We start from the raw sequence: 14189 nt of genomic DNA, 5'->3' as shown, positions 1-14189 counted from the left end.
CTTACCGTACTAAATCCTGCACCATAAAACTTCTCATCGTTTGGCTCCTACAAGGGTCATATTTTACAAGAACAAAACCATTTTAGTTTGTGTTCTTGAAAGACTGAAAGAGAACTTTGAATTGTTAAAAAAGCAGTCCCAAGATTATTTCAATTCAAATTGGTGAATTGAGATTTTTTCCGATTTAAATTGTTTGAACATCCTTATGTACAAGTACAACATCAAAATAAAATTCTAATTTGAGTATTTTCATAACCTATTTTCTACATTTTTACACAACTGCAGACCCACTGTTACATTAGTGTTGTGATCTTATATAATGTCTAATCATGATACACAAAATCATGATGCAGAAGTTGAGATTGCACTATCTGGTTGGTTGATGAAGAGGTGTAGACTGACAAAGAAATGGAAGAGAACTTGGTTCACACTACGTTCTTCAAATTTATGTTATGGAAAATCAGAAAATGTAAGTTTGCATACGGTATAGACTATAGAGGTATGGAAAGAGGTAAGTCCATAATGTTGTTTTTAAATGCATATATACGGATTTCTATATGTCGTTCTACAATGTATCTGCAAATTCTAAATGTAAGATCTGTAAAGAATCATATGGTAACAATTTCATCCAGCAAAAATTTGATACCTCACAGAGTTTTTGTAAATTTCATTCACAGTAGAAAACTGAATTGATGCAGTTCATAATATTAAGTGATCACTTTGAATTTTCAGTAAATTTTCTGGACACTTCAAAACGATTTGTGATACATTTCAGTATGGTATACATTGTATGCATAGAAGTCAATGTGATCGCTTGTCCAGAATTATGGTGTTTTATTTTACAGTTATACCCAATATATTTAAACAACTTCTTTCTAAAATATAATATTATTTGATAATAATTTTTCTTTTCTCAAGATATATATTGGCGACCATTGCTTGTTATTGTAGTTTTACTGGTATTACAATTTACAACTATGTAGTTTAGTAAAATGCATTTGCAGTTTCAATTCTGGTTTCACACAGAATAAAATTAACCACTTCTGGTTGAACTTTTATCCCTCAAAATGACTTGTTAATAATAATTTTCTGGTTTAAGCTCATGATGTAGGAAGTTTGTGGGTCATTGAATTATTCATCTTCACCATTTATACCACTAGCCTGTGGTAGAAAAAAATGAAAAAATGGTATGTGATGTGATTTGGATCCTCCATTATCTGCAAGGTCTAAAATTAAGATTAGGAAATGATCATAGCAAATTTGGCCTTGTATGAATACGGCTATATGCTGTTGAATATCACCTATTTGGACCTGGAGGTCTTTGAATTTGTGTTTAGTACAAGTATTATTCCATCTGCTTCATCATTCATTCCAGTGTAATTTTACTTTTCATGTATTCCATTTTCAGGGACCATTTAAAAATATTCCGTTGCAAAGTACAGTGATAGAGGAAGCACACATCAATGATATGAGTTATGTATTTCGTTTGAGGCCTCCGAAAAGTAAAAGGGATTATATTATTCAAGCACCCGATGAACAAACTGAGCAAAGGTGGATGCAAGCAATTTGTTTTGCGAAAGTTGGTGCAAACAGCAGTGAATCTTCTCAAGCGTGCACTATACAATAGCAGCTAGTTTTACTAGGCTTTTTTAACATTTTGAATACCTGCTAATTATACATAGAAAAATGTGCAGTCAACACATTAATGACATTTCAAAATATGAATGCACATTGTCTATGGGAAGTTGTTTAGAACAGTGGTTCTCAACGACTGGTCTATAGTTTGATACTCGTTTTTGCAAATTTTTCGTTTGTGTTTTATAGAGTGATAAAGCCCTTGATTTTTTTTTGATTTTCAAAGCTGAATCGCCTCTTTATAGGCCATTGGTGTGTTAGCGAACGCTTCATTATATGCTTCCGAATTGTTGTGCAAAAATTTTACTCAAATTGTTTAATAGTGTCAGCACTACATGTCGGTTTGTTATTAGAGAGAAAGACAGTCATAGAATTCATTTTTACAGTTCAAAGTAGGATATGTTCACACCACAAGCATTTTGAAATCTCACCAAAGCAAAGAGCAAAGCTAAGTCATAATACATTATCCATTGTAATTTCAATTGTTTTACAATGATACCTGCTTTGTAACAGGCTTTCTGGTGTGTTAAGGTTGAGAACCACTGATTCAGGCATACCTACACCTTCATAGACAGCGTACCACTTTTCTTGAGTATACAGTATTATTACATTGACATTTTGCCATATGTACTGTAGTCTATGTTAGCTTGATTATATATGGTTTGGTAATTCATTGTGTGAAGAAGTTTTGGAGGTCAGGGACTGTGAGTAAGTCTGCCAATACAATAAGATTTTATATTGTTTTATTTTACATTATAATTGCAAAAATTAACTTTATTTAATTCTAATGCACAATTTCTGCACAATATGTCTTTTTTATGAATGTTTACTTCATATACTGTGTTTTTTCCTCTGAAGTGTGTTTTTTCCTCTACTGCTGTGTAAAAGAAGCTTCGAATATGTACCTGAGGCATGACCAAGTATTTTAATTCCTAATTGTGGATGTTTATTTTGATGCCTATTTTTTATTCTAATGTCTTACCTGGACCTTATGGAACAATGCGTTGAAATCCTGTTAAATTTGTGAATGTTATCGATAGCAGTGTATACTAATTATCAACAAGAACATGAAAATTGTTGCATAGATCCTGCTCTTTCACAGGGTGCTCCATTGGTCCCAAACATTTTTTTGTTAAATTTTCTAATGTTGACTCTGAATTCTTAATCACCCCATGGCTATATTTTTATTACTATGATATTTCTGCTTACGCAAATTAGGCATGAGCCAGTGTATTTTTTCTATTGGTATCACAATATCATCATCCAAGTCAAAATTACTTTCCGTGCATTGCTTAAACTTTGTGAAATTGGCTTTTGGTTTATATTGGATAATTTAGCTAAAATGTTTTTGTGAGTCTGCATCAGACTTGAAAATCTCACCATAATAAACCTATATCGACCACCTACATTTGTACACACGTATCCATAATTTGAAATTTTTGAATCTGTCGTGTTGTGATTGTGATTATCATCCTGTCACTGAAGTGATGACCTGTTTATTCTCTTCATGTGATGTTGCCTTGTTCTGTTCATTGTCAGTCCCTCAAAGATGGCTCTGCCCAATCCGTACCGGTACCTTGATTAGTAGTAAAAATATGTCATCACTATTACATATTAATCTGGTAAGTCAGAGCTCCTTTCTTACTGGATCCTGGAGACTTGGATATTCCACATCTTGGTAAATGTATGATTCTTTAGAACCACAGGCGTATTTAGTTCATGCTTGAGTCTGTTGAAGTCTTTACTATTCAGTATGTCTTTTGATTTGTGTGCTGTTTTTTATTCCAAGTTAAAACTTGTATATAAATAAAGTATAATTTCTTCATGTTTTTAAATTCACTGTGCATTTTTCTGGATAGATGTTGTTGTCAGTGCCTTGTTGTTGTAGTCAAACCACCATTAGTCTCTTTCTGAATTTGCTTTCAAAATGTTGAGCAATCGACTTCGCTGCCATTCTGTCTCCAACATGACTAGGACAGTCATATCAGGGTGTCTAAAAAATGTCTTGTCCAACTCGTCCCATGTGACCCAATGGGACGAGTGTCACACAACATTTTGAGACACCCCAGATTCTGTAGTGATTTATTACGCACATAATCAAAGAAATTTTAAAATGAATACATGCACTTGAACATTGTACTTATCTTTGACAGGTCCAATGCAGGACGGTTTCACAGCTAAACTGACGCCTGATTATTACTTAATAAGGCCATTCCAAATAGAAACAAGCATTAAACAATGTCATTCAATGATGAATTGTTTATTTTTTGACTCAGGCATTGTTGAACTATTTGATATCGAGTATAAAGTTCAATCTGGATGATTATAAAAATCGCGAAAAATTTGTAAAAAGTACCGAGGAAGTACGTCAGAAAAATTCGTCATGTGGAATTTAATTCTGCAATTCAGAATCTTTCGTAGATGTTGTTAATTCAGAACAGAATTGAAACGCTTTACCGCCAGTTTACTTCGTCCAACTTGAATACTTTTATGAACGATCTGAATTCTATTGATATTGATGACTTCAGCAGCATCCAGGATCCCAACACTTGCTTTGAAAAATTTTTTGAAAAATTCTCTACTGCTTACTCTCAATCTTTTCCTTACAAAAAACAAACAAACAGATCAAACAAACCTTGGTATGATACTGAGTTACGTAAACTAAACAAAGTCAAACAAAAACTTTATAAGAAATTAATAAACAATAAAAACATAAATGACGAGCACAAATTACAGTTCAATGAATGCAGGAACCTTTATACTCGATTGCTCTACAAAATGAAATCAAATTATTACAAATCTAAATTTGCCTCTCACAAAGGTAACATCAAGGCAGTATGGAAAACAATTAATGAACTTATTGGTAAAAATAAAACAGGTTCTTGTCCTTTGATTGGACTCGATTGCAGTAATACACAAATTGCAAATAAATTTAATGAACACTTTTCCCAAGTGGCACAAACCCTGCTCGACTGTATGCCACAACCAGCTGGCTGTGACAAAAATTACATTTCATATCTTGGAAAGCAAGAATCCCCATCCATGTTTTTAAGGGCAACTACATCATTAGAAATAAAAAATATTATACGCGAAATGAAGCCCAAGTCAAGTTTTGGAATTGATGGTATTCCATTCAAAGTATTGAAACACGTTCCAGAACATATCATTGACATCCTGACATATATATTTAATCTTTCACTATCTAGTGGGTTATTCATTGAAAGCTTCAAGACATCTAAAGTTCTTCCTCTATTTAAAAAGGGTAGTGTTTCAGATCTTGGAAATTATAGACCTATTAGTCTTTTACCATCATTTTCTAAGATTCTTGAGAAAATAATGTATAGTAGAATGTCAAACTTCTTTGAAACTAACAATGTTTTCCACTCTCATCAATTTGGTTTCCGCAAGCATCACTCCACTGCTATGGCTGCTAATGTTTTGGTACACAAACTGACCAAGGCCTTTGAAAGCAAACAACATGCAATTGGAATATTTCTTGATATTTCAAAAGCTTTCGACACCATTGACCATTCCATTCTTTTAAGTAAGCTCTATCACTATGGAATTAGAGGCGTCCCATTCAATTGGATCAGGAGCTACCTGCAAGACAGGAAACAAATTGTGCAATATGACAACTCATTCTCTACAAATATTTGTGTCATGAAGCACGGAGTTCCACAAGGATCTTTACTTGGCCCATTATTTTTTCTAGCTTACATTAATGACATGTCCAGGTGTCTGAAATCCTCTGAGTCGATCATGTTTGCTGATGACACTGACTTGATTCTTCATGGGAAAAACCTTGAAGATCTACTCACAGTTGCAAACCAAGAACTAACCAACATTCATAGCTGGATGTTGGTTAACAAATTATCTCTTAATGCTAACAAAACTAAATTTGTATTATTCCACCCAAGCAAGCATAAAAGTGTGAGTTGTTCAAAACCACTACTGCTCAATGACAATGAAATTGAAAGAGTGAAAGAAATAAAATTTCTAGGAGTTATCTTTGATGAAAATCTATCATGGAAATCACAAATGTTGCATGTTATTGGTAAAACAAAAAGGAACTTGGCAGTTGCTGCTAAAGTATCCCAGTGCGTTAATCAATCAGCTTTACTAGCAATGTTTCAATCTCTACTACTAAGTCATATCCGATATTGTAGCTCAGTCTGGCTCCATGGTAATAAAACACTTGTCTCGAAATTGCAAAGCATTTGTAATAATTTTTTAAGAATTGTCTTTAGGAAAAGTAAACGTGAAAGCGTAAATCATTTCTATAAATCGCTAAATATACTCAAGGTTGAAGACATAATGAAATTTGAAGTATTATCATTAGTTTATGATTTTCATGACAACTCATTGTCAAACTGCTTTGACGACATACTAACCAAAACCACCTCCAATCGAAGAAGTAATTCCAATTTATTTATACCGTTTATGAGTAAATCTGTGAGTCAGCATGCCCTATGCTATAATGGACCTAAGCTATGGAACTCTCTCCCCTTGAATTTGAAGTCATTAAAATCCAAAAAATCATTTCAGAAACAAGTTAAGTCGTACTTGGTATCCAAATATTAAAAGTTATTTTCCCATAACCACACCGATATATATACTCTTTCGTATGAAATTAGCTACAACGTTTTGATAGCTCGGACACAAAAAATATTGAACCTTCATGAATGACCATGATAGAAAGTTGGGACACTCTTCACTTGCACATACTTATTTTCATGAAAATATTAAACAGCTACAATATTGCTATTGCTCCTGCAGCTGCTGATTGTTGTTGAGCCGGCAGTTAATCTCTCTCCACCTGTTCTACATCTATTGTTGGTGTGTCGGGTTCTGTAGCAAATTATTTTATTTATTTATTTTTCAAATGGCTGTTTACACTCTGACATCTGCATGCGCATGTTCCCTTTTTGCTTAACGTTGGATTTTTGACATTACACATGCATGATCTTTGTTTCTATATGGGTGGTGTGATACCTTATGAGGGTTGTAGACCGTATAGTTTAGCTCCTGTACCTATTATTGTAATTAGGCGACCAGTGGAGATATATTGGATTCTCCCCTTCATTTTAATTTGTTGTGGTATTCTATGATTTGTTTTGTGTGTATACAAAATTTTATCCTAGGTTGAGGTTCTGCTGTGAAGTTGATGTGAAGGCCAACATACGAATGGTCAGTGTGGTTTGAGAGTTTCTGCATGGTTTGCGAGGAATTCACCCTGTGTCCCAACCATATTTCAACTCTGGTCTTTGAACTAGCGTTTTATAGATAGATAACTAATAATCAATATCTACTCGAAATAATAATTAATTCTAAACAAAAGTGTAGGGTAGTGCTGTTTCCAAATATGTAACCCTTGAATATCCTACTCGCAGATTTGTTTTCTGTTTTTCAAGTCGTTCTGTGATGATCAATACAATGGCTAGTTTATTGAATATAAATGGTGTCTACAACAACAAAATTCGCAGGCTGATGTCTCATCCACGATAAACTTGAACCTATTACGCCATAATAATTAAATGAAGAAATGATCCTGTGAAATAACAATACTAATTCCTTTATTCCTAATTCCTTTATCCTTGCAGAAGTCAATATCTAAGAATGAAAAAAAAACACCTTATAACCTTAGCAACCAACATATTCCTATACCCTGTCTTTCTACCTTAATTAATTATAATTACTCATACTTATAAAGTTACTGATAGATTTAAATACTTATTGCAATCTGGACTACAATTTGGCAATAATAGGCTCTAGTTTGGGCAATGAAGTGGTCTAGCCCACCTCTTCATGCACCCAATTCTGGCAACTTTGGTTGGGCATTTTGGCATTTGACTCCATCTATAATCAGCTTGACAATATATTTTTTTATAAAAGTTTATCTTTACTGTTCACTCCCATTTATAAAATTGATCAATTTGGCAGTGGCAATCATGATAAATTTATTAATATGGTGTGGCAAGTAATTTTTATTTATTTATTTTTTATTAACTACCAGTATGTAATTTTTCATGTTCCCTTTACTTAATAACTTCTATATGGTTGTGTGTGTGGGTGCGTGTGAGCGTGTGTGAAATATTTCAATTATTTTAGGTGAGTGAACACGTACCACATCTTCTTGGCAAAACCTTCCATCTTATATACATTCTGTACGTTTTAAACCTTATCTAAGGTTTTGTTCGCTCTCCTGATTTCATAATCAGTTTTTATTTATTTATTTTTAGCATTCATTTTATTGTTTTGCTGATTATGGAGTCGAAATAAACTTATACCTAACTTATTATTATTCCGATATAGAAATGTTAGGACAGCATTGCTATCTCAGGCCGAGTCTTTTATCAGGTAATACACACGTCGTTGATGAGTATACGGGTTAGACCGCCCTTCGAAAACAATTTTTCACTTAAAAGGTCCAACTCGATTGTATAACGCAAGCGAATTCTAATGTTCGATGTTGATTAATGATAATTTTACTTCGTTGACCATTATATTGCGTAAACTTAACATTTCATCATACCGTGTTCAAATGTAAGATGAGCAAATATGATGGTCATATTACCTCTAACTAACGGTATGATATGAAACTGCTTTCAGATGGTTGCCGACTACTGTTTTAACTACGTACAACGGTCGAAATATATTTTAACTAGATATTTATACTATTTATTATTGTTTTGATCTTGAAAGTTTATGAAATTGGAATTTAATGAATTACGCCAGTGTGCCTAAATATCGATATCCTCCGACTGAGACAACAGAAGAATATTGTTAAAAATGTTCGATTTGGACAAATTTTAAATTGGTCGATAACAAAAATCTCCGATTATATTGATAAAAATGTGTATATTTATGAGAGAATAGGTATTCTATGCCACCCTTATGCACGCAGGAGGCGATATGCATGTAACAAGGTGGTCAAAGATTGGTAACCGCCGATTTCTGTATTTTTCAAGCCATAAATATACAAATTGGCAAAGACAAAACATTTCATTTATATAGCGTTAAAGAATAGGTTTCATTTGTATTGTTTACGATGATAAAATAATATTATCTTATCAACGCCAATCACCAAGGTCTTAAATTTATTTGATGCAAAGAAAGCAAACCAACTACGTACGATTACTCGTACGTTCTATCGTCTTTTTCGATACACATGGCAGGGTCTTTGTAACCATTTCCTGCGATTGTTAGGCCAAATCCAGAATCAAAGTCGAAGGAAGCGTTCATCTATAGTCAAAGCATGATTTATGATAAAACTAAATGCTGACGAAAATTCCCGCGCATGCGAAATTTCTTCAAAATTAGCCTCGAAACGAAAGCACTTCAATAATAAATATGTAATGCAAACAAGAGGACAAGTAGGGCATGTGCTACGAGTGGGTCACGTGAGACAATTGGGGCACGCGGGACGAATGAGACACCACAATTTTGAGCCACCCTGTAAATGTTATCCTGACTGATCTCATACCCGACGTGAAATCAGGCGAAATGTCGTGATTACACTGTCTTATCGGCTTTCTTTTCCCCGGGGGTAAATGAGAAAATCCTATCTCAAGCTTTTAATTTCAATTGAAAAGTTGTATGAAAAACCAGTTGTTAGCAGTATTCAAGGATGTTGTGAAAAATTAAGTTATTGTAAAACCCGTTCGAATTGAAGTTGTTTGAATCGGCCGGAAGCATTAATGATATTGTAGCGAATGTGCATTGTGTAACTATGAATTATAATGTATTTAACTCTTTCTTTTTAATAGTGTGTTCCATTTCCCACAATAGGTCATTTTATTGTAGCAACACTGAATACTGATTACATGTACTGCCTGTCTCTTTTCGACCAATTTGATGACGTATCGTTCCGGCTTGCCGAGAGGGCTGCATAATATTGTGTTTAGATTCACTTCTGTTTTACTGCGTTAAGTGTGATATGTTTTGGTTAACTCCTGATTTACTGTGTTAAGAGTTAAGTGTGTTTCAATTTTATCCGTTTTGGAATTTTGGATTGTGCATCTTTCTATAATATACAACAACGATTATCATCAACACTGTGTGCTTATTATCGTCTAAAGGAATCCAGATTGGAGTCACATTCCATAACGCGTGTCAAAACAACGACGCGGGAATAGAACTTAAATATATAGGGCGATAGTCTTTATCCCCAACATCTCTCTCTTTCTCCCTATATTTTGCTTAACGCAGTAAAACAGAAGTGAATCTGAACACAATATTATGCAGCCCTCTCGGCAAGTCGGAACGATACGTCATCAAATTGGTTGATACGAGAAAGGCAGTACATGTAATCAGTATTCAGTGTTGCTACAATAAAATGACCTATTGTGGGAAATGGAACACACTATTAAAATGAAAGGGTTAAATACATTATAATTCATAGTTACACAATGCACATTCGCTACAATATATTGTGCTTAAAACCACTATTTTGTACATAATTGTAAATTTCAAATGGCAGGCATTTTCTACTCCTAAGATTTATCCCACCTTCTGTACGTATACGCATTAAAACACTTTTTAATAATGATTTATAGCCTTATCTTAGGTTCTGTATATCTTCACCAAGGCAGTCAATATAATAAATCTTTGAATGTTTATCGCCATTTGCATTAAAAAGAAACAATTCATAGCAATATTGTCAGGGAAACAGTTTGGTGGGATGTTATTTCACAGAACGGATGGATCGGCGGACAATAATGACGGAGGCTGTCAAGCGTGACGGAATAAAATCAACGAAATGTATGTTGCAATATCTGGGCCCATTGTACAAGTTGAAAAAAATAAACGTAACAGCCTTCTAGTGATTTCAACAATCTTCACTTACTGAAAATTTAAAATCGAATGGTTTATTAGTCGCAAAGAAACATGAATGAAGATTTTTCCTACGCCAACAATAACAAATTAGCAAAACGATCCATATATCTGCAGCCTACATTTCGTGTCAAATACTACTTTATTTTAACAGAACAAGTAATCCCGCAGGAAAAAATGGAACTGCGCTTTCTGTGCATTCAAATGTTCAAACTCGTGAAAATGCATTCGTAAAGTCACTAGGTGATGATAAAACTTCATTTGGTAAGGGCGATGTAGAACATATTCGAATTTTCTTTCTTCTTCGTTACGAAGTCAGACAAATCTCTCAGGTGAATATTAGAGACCTGGTTAGAATCTTATGCTGTTTCATTGGGAGACAATAGTTGTAATTTGTTCGAAATTATCATGGCATCCTTTATTGGTAAGGTGATTTTGAAATACGAATTCAACATTAAGGTATAATTAATATAGATCGCTTGAAAAAGCTTAACATTTCTCAGCCAGTCACAAAAAATATTTTGACTGACTTGCCTTCAATTCGATAATGTTTCACTACGCTTGTGACCTCGGAGTTCCTGATCCAGAATTATCGAACTTTATTTTATGCGAGTCATATTAAATGCGTATCTAACTGTATATTGTGTATTGCTATAAATGAAAATAGCATCGAGTAAATATAAGAATTTGAAACTAAATTCTTTCTTAGAATTGTTCAGATTATATACTCGCTATGTTTCAAGAAGTAGGTTTACTATGCGCATTTATGGGTTGTGCAGGATTTTTGTGGGCTCAAGTAGATCCGTGTTGGAAGAAAACTAGCGCCGATCTCAATGTACAACCTTACGATATTTGTTATGGATTGTATAAAGGATGTACTATTACGGCAGCTGGTGAATGGATATGTGACCCAAACTTGTCAGAAACCCCATTGGATCTCGATATTCCAGGTAATTGTTTCTTTCACTTATAAGTGTAGGTTGATCGGCAATTTTGAAAATTAATATGTTATCGCAGGTTTTCTGTAAACTCTTTGTGTGTTTTCAGCTCGAACACAGCTTTCACGAGCTTCAGAAATAATAGCTGTTATACTCACAGCCGCTGGACTTTTGATCGGAGGTTTAAGTAGTGATTGCTCTAATATCAGCAACATGACTGATGAGAATAAAAGAAAATATCGAACAATCACTGGTTGGATTTTTATAATAGCAGGTAAAATTAATATAGCGTGTAAACATTAATCGAATTATTGTATCCAATCAGGTACTAACTAACTAGATTTTACACCCGAAAGATGATGCCCGTTTTTAAATGTCGGGGAAGATTAAGCTAATAAATGTACTCACTTGTTAAAAAAAAGTTGTAAAAAAATGCCATTATAAATATATTAAATTATAGATTATAAAAATTATATGAAAATTGTTTTTGTATTGCTTGTGTTGTACACAATATGAACAGTAAAAGAATCAATCCGATACGGCAAACTCGGTCATATTCATTGGAAGTTACCACAAGTTCACAACATACCTTCCGAAGTGTTTATTATTCTTGTAATTTATCCACAACGTTTCGTCGGATTATAAACTTGTTGGACGGTAGAAGTCATTTTTTCTCTGAAATTTGTGCAGCGTGTTGCTATCGCTTCTGCTAATTTTTAATTCTCTTCCAACAATCATTCTTTAAGAATATAATCGCAATTGTGTTTCACCAAATATCTGCGAACCTGGATCTAAAATCTCACACTGCGTGTCTGTAAGACCACTTTCTGGAATGAACTTCGGCAAACAGTTGTCCCAATTACAAGTTTGACGTGACTGTCCCTGATTTCAAAATATATATATATATGTCACATCGAAGAATATGCACATAAGTGATTTGTGACATATTTAGTATCATCGGAATTTTCAGCTGTAATCGTTGCCTATATATACAAGGTGTCCATAAAGTCCCTTTACAATTTCAATTTTGTTATGAAGTCACTTCGCAATATATCTTAACCAGGTTTGCAACCCTTTGCAATTTAAAACGTAGACGATTTCACATTTAGTTTAAAATGTAATCGTTTTTATATCAACACAGCTATTATGCCCGCTGGAGCAGCTGCCTGGTGGACGAGAGCAATTGTCATGGAAAGATATTGGTACAAGTACACGGGAACGCCTGGACTTCAGTTCACTATAAATAGGGCAATTTACATCACGTTTGGAGCAGCGTTTCTCAACATTGTAGCGGGTAAGATTCTGTAATCGATTATTTGTATTAGGCTAATAGACACACCTCATTTATATATTTCACAATTACTCGTTTAATGAGCCTATAATTTAATTACAATTAAGCAAATGGCCACAAAACGCAGAAAACTTGATGCTAAGTGCAATGGGTTCAATGGCGCTGAAAATAATCAAATGAAATTTTATGAGATGCAATGAGGAAATAAATCTATATTCTATTTGAGAGATGTATCACTGCTTGATTTTTATTATAAAAAGTACCATCCGTTCGGTTTTTCAACTTTCTAAAAATATGTGCGGCCCGCCAATGACTTGCAACTTTAATTTTGCCCGTGAGCGACAAAAGGTTGCCGACCCCTGGTGTAGACGAAACCTTCTATGTTTAGTTCTGATCCGCAGACAGAAAAAAAAGGAAAGGAATTTTACACAAGGCTTGTTTCCTCCAAGTAGGTTATATTTAAAACGATTTGCTTCAATGCGGAACAGCTGCGCACCATGTTCTGCTGTTGCGTTTCAAAAATTCAAATTTAGTAACTGCTGCGGCGATAACTCACTAATTTTCGAACTTGCAGGCTTATGCTTCACAGTCTTATCTGACAACGGATGCTGTAATTCATCACCAAAAGAAGATACAAGATACAATTACCAACCACCGAAAGAAATGAAACCACATAGAACTCCAAGTGCAGTAGAATACGTATAATAGCTCAAAATTCAAAACTAGATTGGCTATAATTGATTTTGTGGTATTGGTATTAAATCAAGGATTTGTTAAAATATTATTGTATTGATCCGGATTTCACTATAACGCAATTAAAAATAGATGTTGATGTTTTTGAAAAAATAACAAAATTCAATAAATGAAAAAATCAAAATTATTAGAGTGATTCTACTATTCGGTGATACAGGGATGTGAAAGTGCGTCAAAGTTTAGCACATCAGTAATAATTTTGTAATTATCGAGTTTTGGGTCAAAGAACGAAATTATATATCCCTGCACTAGTAATAACCAGATTGTTCGTGGTTATTGCTTGTATGGAATTTTAATCCTGACTTAAAATTATGTATTATCACAAAAATATTTTTTTCAATAACATTCAGATCAACTTTTTACACTATTTTTTTAGTAATACATACTCAAATATATCCATCCCGCATTAAAAACTTTTATCCATATATAATTTTACTCTCCCATCGGTCCCGGTTTTAAATCATGCTTCAGTTACATTTATTTAACACCTCGTAAACATTTGCTATACCATGTCCATGTTTGGATATGCATTACCGGAGTTTAACTTTAATGATTCAACCTTCACCAACATGATCTTTGACCTGCTTCCGCGAACAGTAAAAACGTTCATGGAAACGCCGTCGTTTTTATGGAAAATGTCGTTCATTACACGAAATTATTCTTAGATCGTAAATGCTGTACAAACATCTTTGAAAAATAACAACAGTTTCATCTCTTCAATTTATTGCCATACTATTAAT

The 14189-nt window shown here is 33.8% G+C and overlaps 2 protein-coding genes across 2 annotated transcripts; both read left to right on the top strand.

Moving 5' to 3' along the window:
* Window positions 1-262: 262 nt before the first annotated feature.
* Window positions 263-3761, top strand: LOC120326496 (uncharacterized). The gene is made up of 2 exons (XM_039392805.2): window positions 263-469; window positions 1409-3761. The coding sequence occupies exons 1-2, from the start codon at window positions 320-322 to the stop codon at window positions 1625-1627; spliced, it is 369 nt and encodes a 122-aa protein (XP_039248739.2). The 5' UTR covers window positions 263-319; the 3' UTR covers window positions 1628-3761.
* A 7395-nt stretch (window positions 3762-11156) lies between these two features.
* LOC120326994 (claudin-4-like) lies at window positions 11157-13576 on the top strand. The gene is made up of 4 exons (XM_039393358.2): window positions 11157-11417; window positions 11515-11679; window positions 12547-12699; window positions 13271-13576. The coding sequence occupies exons 1-4, from the start codon at window positions 11201-11203 to the stop codon at window positions 13399-13401; spliced, it is 666 nt and encodes a 221-aa protein (XP_039249292.2). The 5' UTR covers window positions 11157-11200; the 3' UTR covers window positions 13402-13576.
* Window positions 13577-14189: the final 613 nt, after the last annotated feature.

Source organism: Styela clava, chromosome 4 (assembly GCF_964204865.1).
Source record: "Styela clava chromosome 4, kaStyClav1.hap1.2, whole genome shotgun sequence".
Classification (NCBI taxonomy): Eukaryota; Metazoa; Chordata; class Ascidiacea; order Stolidobranchia; family Styelidae; genus Styela; species Styela clava.
This window is presented reverse-complemented; position numbering and strand designations above follow the sequence as displayed.

What these genes read in the sequence shown, in the direction of transcription:
- LOC120326496 (XM_039392805.2), top strand. Translation starts at nt 320, where the DNA reads ATGTCTAATCATGATACACAAAATCATGATGCAGAAGTTGAGATTGCA. An exon ending in GTTATGGAAAATCAGAAAAT is followed by an intron (nt 470 to 1,408) that starts GTAAGTTTGCAT and finishes TTCCATTTTCAG; the next exon opens with GGACCATTTAAAAATATTCC.
- LOC120326994 (XM_039393358.2), top strand. Translation starts at nt 11,201, where the DNA reads ATGTTTCAAGAAGTAGGTTTACTATGCGCATTTATGGGTTGTGCAGGA. An exon ending in ATTGGATCTCGATATTCCAG is followed by an intron (nt 11,418 to 11,514) that starts GTAATTGTTTCT and finishes GTGTGTTTTCAG; the next exon opens with CTCGAACACAGCTTTCACGA. An exon ending in GTTTCTCAACATTGTAGCGG is followed by an intron (nt 12,700 to 13,270) that starts GTAAGATTCTGT and finishes TCGAACTTGCAG; the next exon opens with GCTTATGCTTCACAGTCTTA.